Consider the following 16479-nt stretch of genomic DNA (forward strand, 5'->3'; position numbering starts at 1 on the left):
AGTCTGCCTAGGCTAGATTAATTTAAAAATTCTTATTAGATACACAGGCGGTGCAGCTTGCTTCGCAGCTGGGCTACTACGCCCAAAGTATTGCCTAGGCTAGATGCAGTTAAAAATTCTACGCTGACTAGCAGACACTGAAGATTTGGAGCAGACCTCTGAGTAAACAGCTCTTCAGACTCAACCATCTGTGTTACCCCAAGCCATAGTGTATGTAGTTTCTTACAGTTAAAAGGGGGGGGTGCGACCCAACCCACCTGGAATTGACGATGCCAACGTCACGTAAGACACAGCAAGGGGACTCCCAAAATTGTGGCACAGACACCACTTAACCCTAGAACGCATACCTGTGGCCTTGCAGGCCCGCCCAGTTAATTGTTTTCTATTTTCTGCAAGATTGCTTTAGTTAGAATTTTGAAACTCTAGGTATTCTTCATGTATATAGTTGTTTGTCGTTTGAGTTTGAGTTATTCCATGTTATTTGCACACGGGCCTAAAGGGCCCCAGGTATGTGAAAGTGTAGATTTTTATGGTCATGCGTTCTAGGGTTAAGTGGCATCAATTGCCCCACTGTTGCTTAAAACGGTTGGTGAGGTGATTTTACCAAATCCCCAAGCTTTTAGTCTCCCAAGGATGACACAGGGGTAGAAATGTCCTTGCGAATCCATGATTTGATCATCTTTATGAACGTGAGTCTGTCTACATTCTCAGTGGACAGCCGCGTGCGCTTATCTGTCAGCACACCACCAGCAGCGCTGAACACACGTTCAGAGAGAACGCTGGCTGCATGGCATGACAAGATCTCCAAGGCGTGAGTGGCGAGCTCCGGCGATTTTTCAAGATTGGAATACCAAAATGAGCAAGGGTCCAGTGACACAGTCATGGCTTCGATGTTCACTTGGAGATTCTCCTGTACCATCCTCTCTAGGCATTGACTATGTGTCAGACTTCTTGTCTCCTGTGGCCTTGCAAAGGATGGTCTAAAAAAGTGGTGAAACGATTCCACAAAATTGCTGTTACCAGCAGATACTGTGTTACTGTTACTGTTTGAGTGATGAAGACTCGACAGTCCCACCGTTGGCAAGTTAGAACTGTGAGATTCACTACGTGCACCACTGGTGTTTTGTGGAAAAGCACATGTAAGATTCTGCAACAGATACTCCTGCATTCGTCAATACCTTTTTATGGCAGGAATTATTTCGGCAAATATACTTTTGTACCGGGGATCTAAGAGTGTGGCAACCCAGTAGTCGGGATTACTTCGAATTCTGACAATCCGGGGGTCATGTTGCAGGTAGTGCAGCAAGAAGGCACTCATGTGTCTTGCGCATCCAGAAGGACCAAGTCCTTGTTGTGTTGGTAGCGAGGTAAGAATCATGCTTCCTTCCTCTGCCCTCTCCCTCCAACCTCGCACAACAGAAATGTGATCAAGGTCTCCCTCATCTGATGAGTCTTCCATGCCCATTGCCAGTTCGTCCTCCACTTCTTCCTCGGCTCCTGCACCTTCCTCAACAGTTTGGCTGCTACCATGCGCCCTGGTTAATCCCTCTCCCCCACCCTCCCATGCCTGCCGCCTTGGTGCTGCCAACCGTCTGGACCTTGGAGATGTTATCCCTTCCGCATACGACTCCTCCTCTACTTCCTCCACCTCCTCTTGTCCCACCACCTGACTCCGAATTCTGTTTAACATGTGCTCCAGCATGTAAATCACCGTAATAGTCATGCTGATAATGGCATCGTCAGCACTAAACATCTTCGTCGCCATTTCAAGACTGTGCAGAAGGGTGCATAGGTCCCTGATCTGAGACCACTCCTCCAGCGTGATTTGCCCCACCTCTGGATCTCGTTGGCCCAGGCTATACGTCAGAACGTATTGCACCAGGGCTTGTCGGTGCTGCCACAGTCGCTGCAACATGTGCAGAGTTGAATTCCACCGTGTCGGCACATCGCATTTCAGCCGGTGAACTGGCAGGCCCAACGACTTTTGTAGAGATGTAAGTCGTTGAACTGCGGGATGCGAACGGCGGAAGTGAGCACACAGCGACCGTGCACTCTGCAGAAGGCCATCTAGTCCGGGATAGTGGGCTAAAAATTGCTGGACAACCAGGTTCAACACGTGAGCCATACAAGGCACGTGTGTGACATTGCCCCGGCGAAGTGCCGCACCCAGGTTTGCAGCATTGTCGCACATGGCCTTCCCTGGTTGCAGGTCCAGTGGAGACAACCTTTCATGAAACTGGGTCTCCAGAGCTGACCAAAACTCCTCAGCTGTGTGACTCACATTTCCCAGACATTTCAAAGTAAACACTGATGCGTTGAGCCCTGCTGCCAGCATAGTAAGGAGGTGTGCAGGATTCCTTCTGCGCAGTTAGAAAGCAGGTGGCATTACCAGACAGGCTTTGGGTGCAGGTGGAGGACCGAGAGGAGGTTGAGGAGGCAGAAGCAGTGGAGGAAGTTCGAGATAAAGAGGATTAACACACAACTCGTGGGGACGGTAAGACTTGGACAGCAGCCCCTTGTCCTGCTGTCACCATAGTTACCCAGTGCCCAGTCAGCAATATGTAACGCCCCTGTCCATGCCTTCTCGTCCAAGTGTCTGTGGTGAAGTGCACCCTGTCACACACAGAGTTTCTCAAAGAAGCGGTGATGTTGTGTGCGACATGCTAGTGGAGCGCAGGCACACCTTTCTTTGAGAAGTAGTGCCGACTGGGCATCTGGTACTGGGGCACTGTGACGGACATAAGGTCTTGAAAATCCTCTGTGTCCTCCAGGTGGAAAGGCAGCGTTTCTGTAGCCAACAGCTTGCAGATGGTGAAATTCAACCTCTTAGCTTTCTCATGGCTAGGAGGAAATGGTCTTTTACTTTTCCACATCTGAGGGACCGAGGGCTGGCTGTTGTGTTTAGACGGTGTTGAGTAGGGTGTCCCCGGCAACTGCCGGTCTGTGAGGAAGATGCAGGCGGACATGTTAGGTTGCCTTGATCCAAAGGTGGTGCTCTCGATGTCGGAGAGCGCTCAACACTAGCAGGTGTTTCCACTTCCCAATGAACTGACGACCTGCCAATCACACTGGCTGTTGCGGGTAAAGAGGTGGCAGGTCTGCGTCCAAAAACATGTGTGACTGCTGTCCCCCCAGTCACAGAGGATGAAGAGGCTGCGGATGCACAAGATGGGGCAGACGATGGTTGGCCAGCCGGCTAGGCCGCATTGTAGCACAGTGAGCTTCCCACTGCAACTTATGCTTCATATCCATGTGACGGTACATGCATGAAGTACTCAAACTATGTATTTTTTGGCCTCTACTTAGCTTTTGCTGACAAATATTACAGATAACACGAGTTGGGTCATCCTTATCGATCTGAATAAATGCCCAGGCTATGCAAGGCTTAGAGCCCATGTGACCTGAAGAGCCACTACGACTTGTGGTCAGAGGCAGAGTTGTGGTTGAGGATGCAGTTGTTGACGTGCTTCCAGTACTCCGTCTCTGTTCAGGAAGGCGCAACCTAACCTCGTCGTCAATAGCATCTGTGATGCCCCGCTGCGCTTGGTATCACAGATCCTACAAGAGTGCATTGATGGAATCCTCCACAAGAGGCCCCCATAAACATTCACACATCTCCACCTTCCACCTCAGACCAGCAGAGGGAGCCCGTTAGGGATATAAATAGGGAAGGTGGAGCTAGGCAGTTCAGTTCCTCTGAAGAGTTCCTGCAGTAGAGAAGCCTAAGAGAGGTCAGTCTGCAGTGGAGCTCAGTCTAGTCTAGAGAACGCAGTTAATAGTTCAGCAGTGGAGCACGAGGCTCCTGCTTGCTAGATTCAGGGAGCCCAGATAGAGCTTAAGGTGTGCCGGTGCCGTAAGATCAGTGAAGCGCGGCAAGCTGCCTTTAGTGTGTATAGCCTAGTGAGGGCCCGAGTAGGCCGAAGGCGAGTGGCGAGTTAGTACATAAGGGGCAGAGGAGCTTAACCAGCTCACCCCGAAGCATTTACCGGACACAGGATCCGAGCTTACCGGTATCTCTATGACCCAGTAAGGCATAACCGGAATCCCTGGAGAACTACAAGTCCCAGGATCGCTAAGGTGCTGATATGTAACAGAGCCAGGAGACGCTTAGGCCCCGCATACTGGGAGCGTGAACTCCAAGAGAAGGCCCTACCACAAGGTCAGCCAGCGCAGGACAGAGACAAAGTTAGGCCTAGCTCCAGGCAGGTCAGAAACTTACTACGCAGAGGCAAGAAACAGGAGGCCCTACACCCGCTCATTGGGGAGGATCCTGATATGCACCCTTCACCCTACAGTGCTCCGGGATGTGCCTGAATTTCCACCAGTAAAAGGTACTGAAGTGACTACCGTGTCCGTTCCCGTTCTTGCTCTGACCCAGCTGGGTCTCGCCTGTCCTGCATTCCCCCTGCATACGCTGCCCTGAGACCTAGCTCCACCTGTGGGGAGCTATACCATCGAGCTGCCTTATCACCGGCCTCAGTGGACTGCTGCAGCGCTGGTGCTTGTCACCAGATACCACAGGTGGCGTCATGAACTCTTATAAAATTAACAATTATCCACCCTTTTAAAGAGAGACCCCAGGGTACGGGCCAGGGAGCCGACCACCGCGACATCCCCAAGGCCAGGCAAATGCCCGGGTACCGAGTCATCCCCATCCCCAGGGCTAGTCACATCCTCCTCCACCTCCTCTGCTGACCTCATCGACTGTCTGACTGTGGGTTGACAGTAAGTGGGATCTCCAACCTCGTCATCATCACCCTGTGTGTTATCACACCCGTCGCCCTCAGAGCCAACCTCTTCCTGCCCTGACCGAAAAGTCAAGTTGTCGCTCCAATCAGGTATTTGAGTCTCATCATCGTCTTCATCATTGTCTCCACCAACAGGAGTTACAGTTTGGGAACAAGGGTCTACATTATGCTCAGAACCTTCTTCATCTGGTCCTGGATCCAACTTATAAAGATTCTGGGCATCGGATCAGATCATTTCCTCATCTGGATTAACAGAAGCTCTGGAGCAGACCTCCGTTTCCCAGGCTATAGTATGAGTAAACAGCTGGGCAGACTCAGCCATCTGTGTTACCCCATACTCAGACGGGCAGCTGGAGACTTGGGAGCTGTGAGGAAGCAAGTGCGATTGGGGTGACACCTCTGAGGACTGGAGTATTTGTGATGTTGAAATTGAGGTGATGGAGAGCCCACTTGAAGGAGCACTTGATATCCGTTGAAGCACCTGCTGTTTTTGTGCCTCATCTAGAATTTGTAGCGATGGGCGTGTCCGTAAGAATGGGATCGTATCACATTGTCCACGAAAAGAAGTCGACATCTTAGTTTGGCTGGAAGATGGTCTTTCTTCTGCAGATGTTACTCCCCCCCCGACACCGTGGGGGGCCTCGACCCACCGGCGGACAGGCACCAGTATTGGGATAGGGGGGCTGGCCGTCAGAGGGTCCACCGCGGCTCTGGCACAAACCCGGCGACACGGAGGTGGCACGGGCAGGAGCGGACTGAACGTGTCGGCTTCTCACTTTTTGGATTTTAGAAGGGCATGACATGCCTATATCTGTGTCTCCCCCTCCTTTTACTCCTCCACCTCTTTTCTTTTCGCATGACTATATGTACTTGTCACTTTTCCATGTGTTAGTTGTGTCTTCTGAGCAGTTTGTCAGCTTTTGGACACCTTTTGAAGGTGTTTTCTATGTGTTTCTATGTGTTTGTTTGCCTGCCATTGGTTTTAACGGTGTTCGAAGGTGTTCGACGAACAGTTCGACGAACACACGGGTGTTCGACGAACCGAACCGAACTCGAACACTACGGGGGTGGCTCAACACTAGCTCTGACCTGTTTGATATCAAGCGTGCAATTTATGCTTTCAAATCTGCTTTAAAGAGTTTAGAAGTGTATATTTAATGCAGAATAAACCATTTCTATTCTTTTTAAGTTCAGTAAATTTGAGGCATTGCCTACATATTACATTTTTCTTTATAACTGCATATGACGCTTACATACAACATTTTGAGCATACAGTTTAATATGCAGCATACAACTGCAAAAATTACATGTTACATTGTAGACTATACATCTATGTACTGCTGTCATTGACTGTCGCTGCAAAAGAGGTAGAAAAATCTGTCAAGCCTATGCTGAATAGAGGTTTTGAAATAGGCTCAGCCCATAGGAAAAATTTGAGTAATTCACAAATTGAGAATGAAAAGCCCATACAAATACTCTTAACCCCCTGACGAAGCTACACGCGAAACGCGCTTCGGGGTACTTGGCAGTGAGGTTCCTTTTTGCATGATGGCTCATGGTAGGTTTAGGTGTCTGAGCACTTGTTACCTTTAGTATATGGATTCTAATGCAGGGGTCTGTAGACTATCTATGGTGATACTTCTCAGTGATTTGCTTATTTAGCATTGGCTGTTTATATGTTTACAGGGACTGGTTATATGATTATCTTATATTAGTGTTATATAGATTCCATTTCCCTGCACTTTGTGATTTGATCTGTGGGGTCTCCGTGGTGAAACTGATATGGCACCTATCATATCCTACTAATATGCCATCAGTGTAAACTGTGGAAACGCTACTTTAAATAGTGTTATATTGTAATATATAAAATTATATCCGAATTACACCTACCTAAAAAATGTAGATTTCTCTTTGGTTTGTTTTAACATTACAGTCTGACTATAAACTATAGTCCATAGTCTGCTGTTGTATGATCATGACAACCCATGCATCAGCAGGCTTCAGTGAGAAACACTGAGCGTTGCATTGCTCTGCACATTTCCCATTTGCCTTGTACAATGTTATTCAATGGAGGCGGCTGATGGATGAGCATGGTCATATGCCAATCTCATCAGCTGCCATGTTAAGCAGCAAAGCACTTCACTGTCTGCTGAGCAGACTGTACTAATAATGACAGCACTTCAGAAAAAGCTGTTGATTGCAGATACAGCTATTTATTAATATACTGGTATCTAATCTAATATACTGGCCCCCGTATGATTGCAGAAAAAACTGATTTATTCCTTTCTCTACGTTGATGATTTAGTTATTTGCCCTATTCACACTTCTGTTCTTTTCCTTAAGTTTTCTGTTGCTGAGCATGCTGTACTAGTTTATCCAGTAAACACCTAATATGCTGATGTAAGAGATCTATTATAGGTCGGTGTGACCCATCGCAATCCGCTACTAAATTGATTGTAACCAATCCATTATGGCTCCTGTAAAAATAGAAACCATGATGCCAAAGTTAACAGAAACTTATGGATATGTACTGCATATTCAGTGACCATTGAATTATCTATTGTAGGGTGATGCTACAGGATAATATATGGATTATAAATATAAATAGATTATAAGTGTTTCCATTTAATACTCCTTTACTTTATATAGGCAGTATTATATAGTGACAACGGGCAGCGTTTGGAAAGCGTCTATGTGAAAACTGGAGTGGTGAGTATTTCTTCCATGGACAACACAATACACATTGAGCATGATCTTTTTTTATGCATTTAAAGCATATTGATATCATACAGCAATGTCTGTTTGATTGGGGTTTACAGATTGGGTACCTGTACTACAGTATGTCTAATGGCTCTGCGATCAATGAGAAATTATAGATATGCCATCAATATTAATTACTATACTCTATTATTATCCTCTTAGTGACCAAGCCAAATTTTTCAAATCTGATTTGTGTCACTTTATCGAAACTCTGGAATGTTTCCAAATATCCCAGTGATTTTGAGATCGTTTTTTCGTGTCACATTATACTTTGTTGGTGGTAAATTTAGGTCGATATGTTTTGCTTTTATTTATAAAAATATCAGACATTCTACCTTTTTAATCCAGAATTTCATACAATACAAAAATAGTTAAATAACATTTACCTTACATCAGCACTATTTGTAAAGTGTCCTTTTATGTTAGGAGGTTAGAAAGTTTACAAATTTTGTAAGTAGCCGCTTACTTACCTCTTCTCCGGCGTCCTGCGCTGTCTGTGCTGGGTCCCGGTAGTTCAGTGAATGTGACTAGCGGTACCAGAGCGCCAATAACAGGGCAAAAATATTAAAAGGACTGATTTATTAATACACACAACGCGTTTCGGTGGACACAGCCACCTTCATCAGGGTCCCGGTAGTTGTCATGGTGACCCGCTGCCGTCATCGGGGTCACCAGACAGCAGGAAGTTACTTTGATCATGCGCAGTGCGCGATCAAAGTAACTTGTGCCTGTGCAGTGCTGACAGGCTGTATAACATAGAGATGCTGCTGCATTTCTATGCTATACAAGCGATCAGCCTGCAAAATGAAAGTCCCATAGTGGCACAAAGTGAAAAAAAAAAAAAAAAAAAATTTAAAACGATAATCCCCAAAAAATTAAAATATACCGTATCCATAAATAAATATTAAGAAAAAAAAACAAACAATAAAAGTACACATTTGGCATTGTCGCATCCGGAACGACCTGACCTATAAAACTATTCCACTAGTTAACCCCTTTAGTTAACACGGTAAAAAAAAAAAAAAAGTAAAAAACAATGCTTTATTATCATGTCGCCAAACAAATTTTTTTTATAAAAAGCGATCAAAAAGATGAATGTAAATAAAAATGGAACCGCTGAAAACGTCTTCTCCCGCAAAAAACAAGCCGCCATATAGCTCCATCAGCCGAAAAGTAGAAAGTTATAGCTCTCAGAATAAAGCGATGCAAAAAAATTTTTTTTTTTCTATAAAATCGTTTTTATTGTGTAAAGGCGCAAAAACATGAAAAAATGATATAAATGTGGTACCGCTGTAAATGTACTGACCGGAAGAATAAAGCTGCCTTATCAATTTCACCACACGCGGAACAGCATAAAAAAACAAACAAACAAAAAAAAATCCTGAATTGTTTTTTGTTTATTCTGCCTCCCAAAAATCGGAATAGAAAGCGATCAAAAAATGTCACATGCCCGAAAATGGTATAAATAAAAACATCAACTTGTCCCGCAAAAAACAAGTTGTCACATGACTCTGTCAGCCGAAATATGGAAAAATTATAGCTTTCAAAATATGGTGATGCAAAAAAAAAAGAAAAGTTTTTTTTTTTAGTGTGTGACAGCTGTCAATCATAAAAACCCGATATAAATCTGGTATCGCTGTAATCGCACCAACCCGAAGAATAAAGTCGTCTAATCACTTATACCGCACGAGAAAAGACGTAAAAAATAAACGCTACGGTTAGGGTTGTGTTGGGGTTTGGAGTTTTTCAAAAGTAAAGAAAAAAAATGATGACGATATGGCGACTACTGCTGAACACAAGTGCTCGCTACTTGAGTTTGCATCGGGTGCTTGGGTATGCACTAAGTATCACGGGTGCTCGAATGACATGCTCTAGGCTTCACTGCCAAAAAAAAAACGTGCGGGGATTGCTTGTCATGCACGAGCGATCCCCGCATGTTTTTCTTTGGGTGTCTAACAACCGTGAAACATGCGGGACGGGGACTCGAGCATGTCACTCGAGCACCCGCGATACATGGTGCATACCCGTGTACCTGATGCATACTCAAGTAGTGAGCACTTGATCTCAAGACTAATGACAACTTATTCAATATGATGACCTAATGTTATCAAATTCGTACCTCTGGATTCAAAATGTTCACTATACCCCTTGATAAAATCCTTGAGGGTCTAGTTTCCAAAATGGTGTCATTTGTGGGGGTTTCCACTATTTAGGCACATCAGGGGTTCTCCAAACGCGACATGGCGTCTGCTCTCGATTCCAGCCAATTTTGCGTTCAAAAAGTCACACAGTGCTCCTTCCCTTCTGGACCCTGCCGTGCGCCCAAACAGTGTATTTTCCCTACATATGAGGTATCGGCTTACTCAGGAGAAATTGCCCAACAGTTTTTGGGCTCCATTTTCTCCTCTCTTACCCTTGTGAAAATAAAAAATATGGGGCTAAAAGATCATTTTTGTGGAAAAAGTTTGATTTTTTATTTTTTTATTTTTTTTATTTTATTTTCATGGCTCCATGTTATAAACTTCTGTGAAGCACCTGGGGGTTCAAGGTACTCACCACACATCTAGATAAGTTCCCTGAGGGGTCTAGTTTCCAAAATGGTGTCACTTGTGGGCGGTTTCCACTGTTTAGGCACATCAGGGGCTCCCTAAGCGCAACATGGCGTCCTCTAATTATTCAAACAAATTTTGCATTCAAAAAGTCAAATGGCGCTCCTTCCCTTCCGAACTCTGCCGTGCGCCCAAACAGTGGTTTTCTCCTGCATATGGGGTATCTGCGTACTCGGGAGAAATTGCAGAACAAATTTTGAGGTCCATTTTTTCCTTTTACCCTTGCGAAAATAAAAAAAATTGGGGTCTAAAGTAACATTTTTGTGATTGAAAAATACAATTTCATTTTTTTTCTTCCATATTCCAAAAATTCCTGTGAAGCACCTGAAGGGTTAATAAACTTCTTGAATGTGGTTTTGAGCACCTTGAGGGGTGCAGTTTTTAGAATGGTGTTACTTTTGGGTATTTTCTGTCATAAAGGCCCCTCAAAGTGACTTCAAATGTGATGTGGTCCCTTAAAAAATGGTTTTATAAATTTTGTTGGAAAAATGAGAAATCGCTGGTCAACTTTTAACCCTTATGACTTCCTAACAAACAAAAAAACGTTGGTTCCAAAATTGTGCTGATGTGAAGTAGACATGTGGGAAATGTTATTTATTAACTATTTGTGTGACATATCTCTCTGGTTTAAGGGCATGAAAATTCAAAGTTTGAAAATTGTGAAATTTTGAAAATTTTCGCCAAATTTCTGATTTTTTTCACAAATAAATGCAAGTCCTATCGAAGAAATTTTACCACTATCATGAAGTACAATATGTCACGAAAAAACACTCTCAGAATCAGTGGGAACCGTTGAAGCGTTCCAGAGTAATTACCTCATAAAGTGACCAGTGATCAAAATTGTAAAAATTGGCCTGGTCATTAATATGCAAACCACCCTCGGGGGTAAAGGGGTTAATCATGTAAATGCCCTGTCACTATTGACAGAATTATCTAAGGGGTTAAACAACCATGGTCAGCAGGGTGTCAGCTATAGTGTACAGCTGACAGCTGCTACATTTTCACCGGTCAGGGTATGCTATTCTCTTATATCTCAGGTCAGTAAAATGATGAATTGGTGGTCACTAAGTGTTTAATAGGATACCATTTATATAGTATTTTTTTTAATTCCTAAATCATTTTTGTAGTTTCTCTAGAAGGATCTTAGTTATGTTCTGGCTAACTGAGCCATCTGACACATGAATTTGTCTATGACATTAATCTCTACAAAAAATATGAACCTCTTTGTGCTACAATAAAAAAAAATAAAAAATATGTGCACCATTTGTGTGTGCTGGTTTCAGGGAGATTTAGGAGACAGTTATACTTTGTTTATTGGCAACTATAAGGTTAACATTGGCAACAAAAAAACAGACAGACTGAATCTGCTTGCCCACATGGCAATCTGATGCTTGGAACCAGCTGTGCGGCAGGAGTCCAGATAGAAGAAGTACTGTTCCAGGGTCAGGATATAATTAAAACTTTCACATTTCTTATAGCGGTCAGCCATAGCTCCAGCTAAGTGTGGTTGGTTTACTCTGTGCCTTGTATTTTTGCTTGTTGATGTATCACTGCCTGACCTTGGACCTCGTTCTGACCAACCGTCTGTTTAACTCCTTTGCTCTGATCTGCCATCCTCCTGGTATTTTGACCTCTGACCATTACCTGACTGACTTTGTCTCTTCCCTCTGTTTGACGTACCCTCCTGGCTATTGACCTCGGACTCCTCTACTATCCCGACTCACTGCTTGTCCCTGAGAAGTGACTCAGTGTCCCATTCATCACCTCGTCACTGTGAACAGGCTCCATTCTGGCAAAAGAAAAACTTATCGGTCAGCCGTAATGTGACGCTGAGTAACTACCCATGGACAAGCCATCAGTCGGGATAGTTGAAAAGTCCGAGGTCAATAGCCAGGAGGGTATGTCATAAATAGAAGGAAGAGACAGTCGTAGTCGGGTAACAGTTCGAGGTCAAAATACCATGAGGATAGTGGATCAGAGCAAGGGACTTAAACAGACGGATGGTCAGATCGAGGTCCAAGGTCAGGCAGCGATACATCAACAAGCAAAAATATAGGCACAGAGTGAACCAACCACACTTAGCTGAAGCTACTGCTTACAGCTATCTGGGACTGCCAGCTTAGTTAAATAGCGGAACAATCAAGGGAACCGGGAGCACCTGACAAGAGCTCAGCACCTCCCAGTCTCGGATAGGACCGCTGCGCTGTCAATCACTGCACAGTTAGCTCACCACTGAGAGATGGGATCGTTACATATATCCTGTTTTGTTTTGTTTTCTTATAGGTGAACCTGTTTTTTTTTCTTATAGGTGAACCCTGGAGATGAAATGGAAAGTGATCGCTATCTGATCACAGTGGAAGCAGTGGGTGATAACATCAGCTCCACAAGCGGCTCTACTAAGAATAAAGATGTACAAAACTTTAGCAGGGGTGCTATGAAACCCATTGGTCTGCAGCCTCAAGCTGGTTTAAAAAGAAAGTGTACTGTAAGAACCTTTTCCATTTTTTTTATAACTGTTACTTCCAATAGTTATAGTATGTGCTTGGTGATGTCAGTTTGGGAATACCAGAGAGCTATATTCTCTGTTACATCTCTAAACATGGGCACAGGGAAAGCAGAAATTTAATTTTTATTTTGTAAATCAATAGTGCACTTGAAATTAAGCAACTTTGTAATATATCTTTTCAGAGAAATCTGCTTCTTTCAACTCCCGGATTAATCTTTCACTCCAGTTCATGGGTAAAATCTGTATTCAGTGAATAGCAAGACCGAATGCTAGGACAGTGGGATTTAAAGTTACAGAGCTTATTGATGTCTAAGCTGGGGGGGGAGTGAGGAGCAATCAGCACAGTGATAGACAATGCAAATCAATCTGCCGCTTCTAGGAGCTTTGTTTCACTTAAAGGGGATATCAGGTGACGCGCCCCCGGGGCAGTGGGGTACACGGCAGCGGGGCCTATGGATGCTGGGGGGAGGGGATATGTCACAGTGGCTGGCCCGGTCCGTAGCCCAGGGCGGTCAACCAAAAAGGGGATTGTAACTTTGATAGAGATAAAAATAAAGTAAATAGTTTGTGACGCCACCTGTGGTACCTGGTAAGGTTTACCAGCGCTGCTGCAGACCTCCGAGGGGGTGATGGGATGGCAGCTGAGGTGTTTCTGCTCCCCACAGGTGGAGCCGGCCCCCGGGGCAGTGTGAAGTTTGATGGTGGGTGGTGATGCTGGGACTTGTAGTGCAGAGGGAGAGATGGCGCAGCTGAAATAATTGACTGAGGCAGTGCAGTGCAGTCATCCGAGTTTTTACTCACAGTTCTTATGTGAGTTCCACAGGTACACTGTACGGGTGTCAGCCTCCCACGTCGCGCTGTGTTCACCAGACCGGGGGTTCAGCTCTTCCTCAAATGTGTCAGGCGTGCTTGACGGAACCCCGCTTTCCTTATGTTCCTTGCTAGACCGACTTCTCACGCTGGGTCTTCTCCCTCCTGCTCTGCGCTTCCCCACTCACAGTCCCGATCTGGTGCTCTGAAGTCCTTCTGGGCAACCTGGAGTTCCCGGACCTACTTGACCCTCACGGTGACTAAGATGAGGCTGTGGCAACTGCACTATAAAAGTCAGAAGCCTCCGGTTTTTCCAGCCGAGACCTGGAGTAACACGGCTGGTCCAGGGGCCGGTCCCCTTCTTGCGGCCTGATCCCTCTGACACCTGGCAGATTCGTGGTGTACGGGTGCCGTCTTGCACTCGCCGTACCCCCTGGGATCCCTTCTATAGAACGGAGCCTTCGTCCTCTGCTCCCCTCCTGGGCCTTTATCACTAGGCCCATTTGTGGAGCAGAGCTCCTAAAGAGACTCTGCTCCCTGACTGTTCTCACTTATTTCTTCACTGACTGCTCTGCCACCCTAAGATGGCTTCCCTTTATCTACCTCCTATGATGGTGCTCCCCTACTCTACTTCCTCCACCCACACCCACTACTGGTTCCCCCTACCTTTGGTTCCCCCCACTCCAGCCAGGGACAGGGCTCAGCAGAAACACAGTGCATCTTGCCCTTCCAGCCGGCCTGGAGTAGTGTAGTGTTGAATGTGGGTGTTGGGGTTCCGGGCAGCACTCCCTCCTTACCTGAGAGAAGGAGACACCACACCTCTGGGTGAGGTGCAGTACCTCTGTGGCGACTGAACCCTCAGGGGCACCACACTCCCCCCTGGTAAAATACAGCACGTCCGCGGGCTGGAACTAAGCAAAAACACTGTATATTAGACATGCAAAATTTTAGAATGCATTCGCATATAAGATTACAAAACTATCTTCCCTTTATGGGAGGCACATCACTTAAACGTTACAGGTTACCATAACATTATAAAACACTTTTAATAACATTCTTTAACAGGTTACAGCACATTCTGTAACTGGGTGTCCATTTTCTTTAGTAAGGTGCAAAGTCCGCAGCATGAGGGACCCGTCCACAAACCCTCAACGTAGACCCTGGGCGTGGCTGCAGGGCATATGTGACCCTGGTGCTGGACCACGTCTTCCGCCACGCCAAACGGGTTTTTGTTCTGAAATCACTTGGTTGCAATTATAAAACCAATAGAGAGCACTTTAAGAAGTGCAAAACTATGTACAAGGTCAGTCTTAGGCTGCTCACAGTCCTCAGCCTGAAGTCTGTATAACCTGACGGGTAATTATGCACACCTAAAAACAATTTTTAAATTTCTGTACCCTTATGGGTAACTTATATGCAATGTTCAGTCCCACATATACAATGTTCAGTCCCACTTACTGGTCCCTAGTAGTGGGGTCCCCGCCTGGGGTACTTCTGATTTTTGCTTGACCCAGCCTGGTCATCAACCATGAACTGCGGGGGCGTGTCCTCTCCTTCCTCAATCACGCATTACACCTGGAGGGCATACCACCCGCGTTCCCCGTGGTGTCGAGTGTAGGTGACACGGTCGCCGGGGTACAAGTTCCGGTCGGGATGGCCCTGCCCCAGATAGGGCTCAACATCCCGCCGGTTCACGAAGATATCCCTTCTGAAATTGGGATCGCGGATAAAGCCCCATCCCGCTTTTAAATCAAACTTTACGACCAGTCCCTCTTCGCGGGGAGTAGGATGGGCCGATTTCGCTTGACGGACCTGAGCTTTTGCGGCCTTGTTCCGGGCATCCATCCGCTCGCAGTGCTCCCGCCGGGTGCGCCGCTCCTTCTCCAGCTATAGGAGCTCCCGCCTACAGAATTCCTTTCTCTGCAGGGCTTGGGCTTGGGTCTCCTGCGGGAACCCCATCAGGTCCCTCTCCCGGTTGTCCCAACGAAACTCCTCTCAGCTGGGGCAGGCAACCGGGGGCGCTGGTGTCGGGAGTAGCTTGTGCTGCTGCTGGTCCTCAAATCTGGCGGACCAATGGAAGGAGGGCGCGCCGTACACCCACTCGGGTGATGGAGGTGGCGGTTCCGGGAGGGAGCCGAGCAGGAGGTTCTCGGATTCAGCGCCCGGGGGTGGAGGTTCCGGGCTTAGCAGCTGGTCCAGGGTGCACATGCCCGGGTACAGGGGCTGCTGCTTTAGGAGGCCCAAGAGCAGGTCGGCGCTTGCAGCGCCCGGGACAGGGGAACTGTTCCTACCTGCTCCTGTGCTGCACACGGCCTCCTGGTGTTCATCAGGCTCCGCCGGGGCTGGGGTGCCGTTGATGGTATCCGGTGCTAGCCGCCGACGAGCTGCTAACTTCTCCAGCAGCTCGCTCTTCCACCTGGCGACCACTGCTTGCTGGGCCCGTTCTACCTGATGGCTCAGCTCCAGGATCTCGCTTTGGAGGAATTCCGCATCGTCCGGGGAAAGTTCATTTGTCGCTCCCTCCAGGGTGAGGGAAGGCACTTTCTGCTACAGGCCAGAGGCGAAGGCTTGATCCTTGCTTCCGTCCATGCTGGCTGCCGGGTGCGGTCTGTCTAGACTTGTTAAGACCACACCCTGTCTCCATTCCTTCTCTCCTCCTCCCCTCCCCTTTCGGGTTGCGGTCCCATAGCAGCCTGCTGTCGGTCACTCCCTGAGACTTCCTCCCTGCCTTGACGGACACATCTATGCGGACAGTCACAGTTGCAAGGGGCAGGTTGTGCTTTTGGCGCCATTCTGGGACCCGGCCCACGATGGGAGGTTCCATATTGTTGTTTTTGATCACGCACATAATGGCGCCCGTTCTTCTGGGGCGGGCGCTACATTAAATGTGGAAAAACAGTTCATATTAGGCACACAGTACCCAGTGGTAACGGGCACGAAATCCTGTTCGTGACGCCAGAAGTTGACGTGCCCCCGGGGCAATGGGGTACTCTGCATCCGGGCCTATGGATGCTGGGGGGGGGGGGGAATGATATGTCACAGTGGC

General features: G+C 46.7%; 1 protein-coding gene across 4 annotated transcripts in view; it reads left to right on the forward strand.

The window, feature by feature from the left end:
- ZGRF1 (zinc finger GRF-type containing 1) overlaps window positions 1-16479 on the forward strand; it is a 140123-nt gene that overhangs the window by 22644 nt on the left and 101000 nt on the right. For all 4 annotated transcript variants that reach the window (XM_073640577.1, XM_073640567.1, XM_073640549.1 and 1 more), the window contains 2 exons: window positions 7398-7457; window positions 12426-12602. In XM_073640577.1, the coding sequence (XP_073496678.1) occupies window positions 7398-7457; window positions 12426-12602 (237 nt within the window). The remainder of the gene's footprint in view (window positions 1-7397; window positions 7458-12425; window positions 12603-16479) is intronic.

Source organism: Phyllobates terribilis, unplaced genomic scaffold (assembly GCF_046119375.1).
Source record: "Phyllobates terribilis strain yellow unplaced genomic scaffold, ASM4611937v1 Scaffold_1__5_contigs__length_1240528914, whole genome shotgun sequence".
Lineage (NCBI taxonomy): Eukaryota > Metazoa > Chordata > Amphibia > Anura > Dendrobatidae > Phyllobates > Phyllobates terribilis.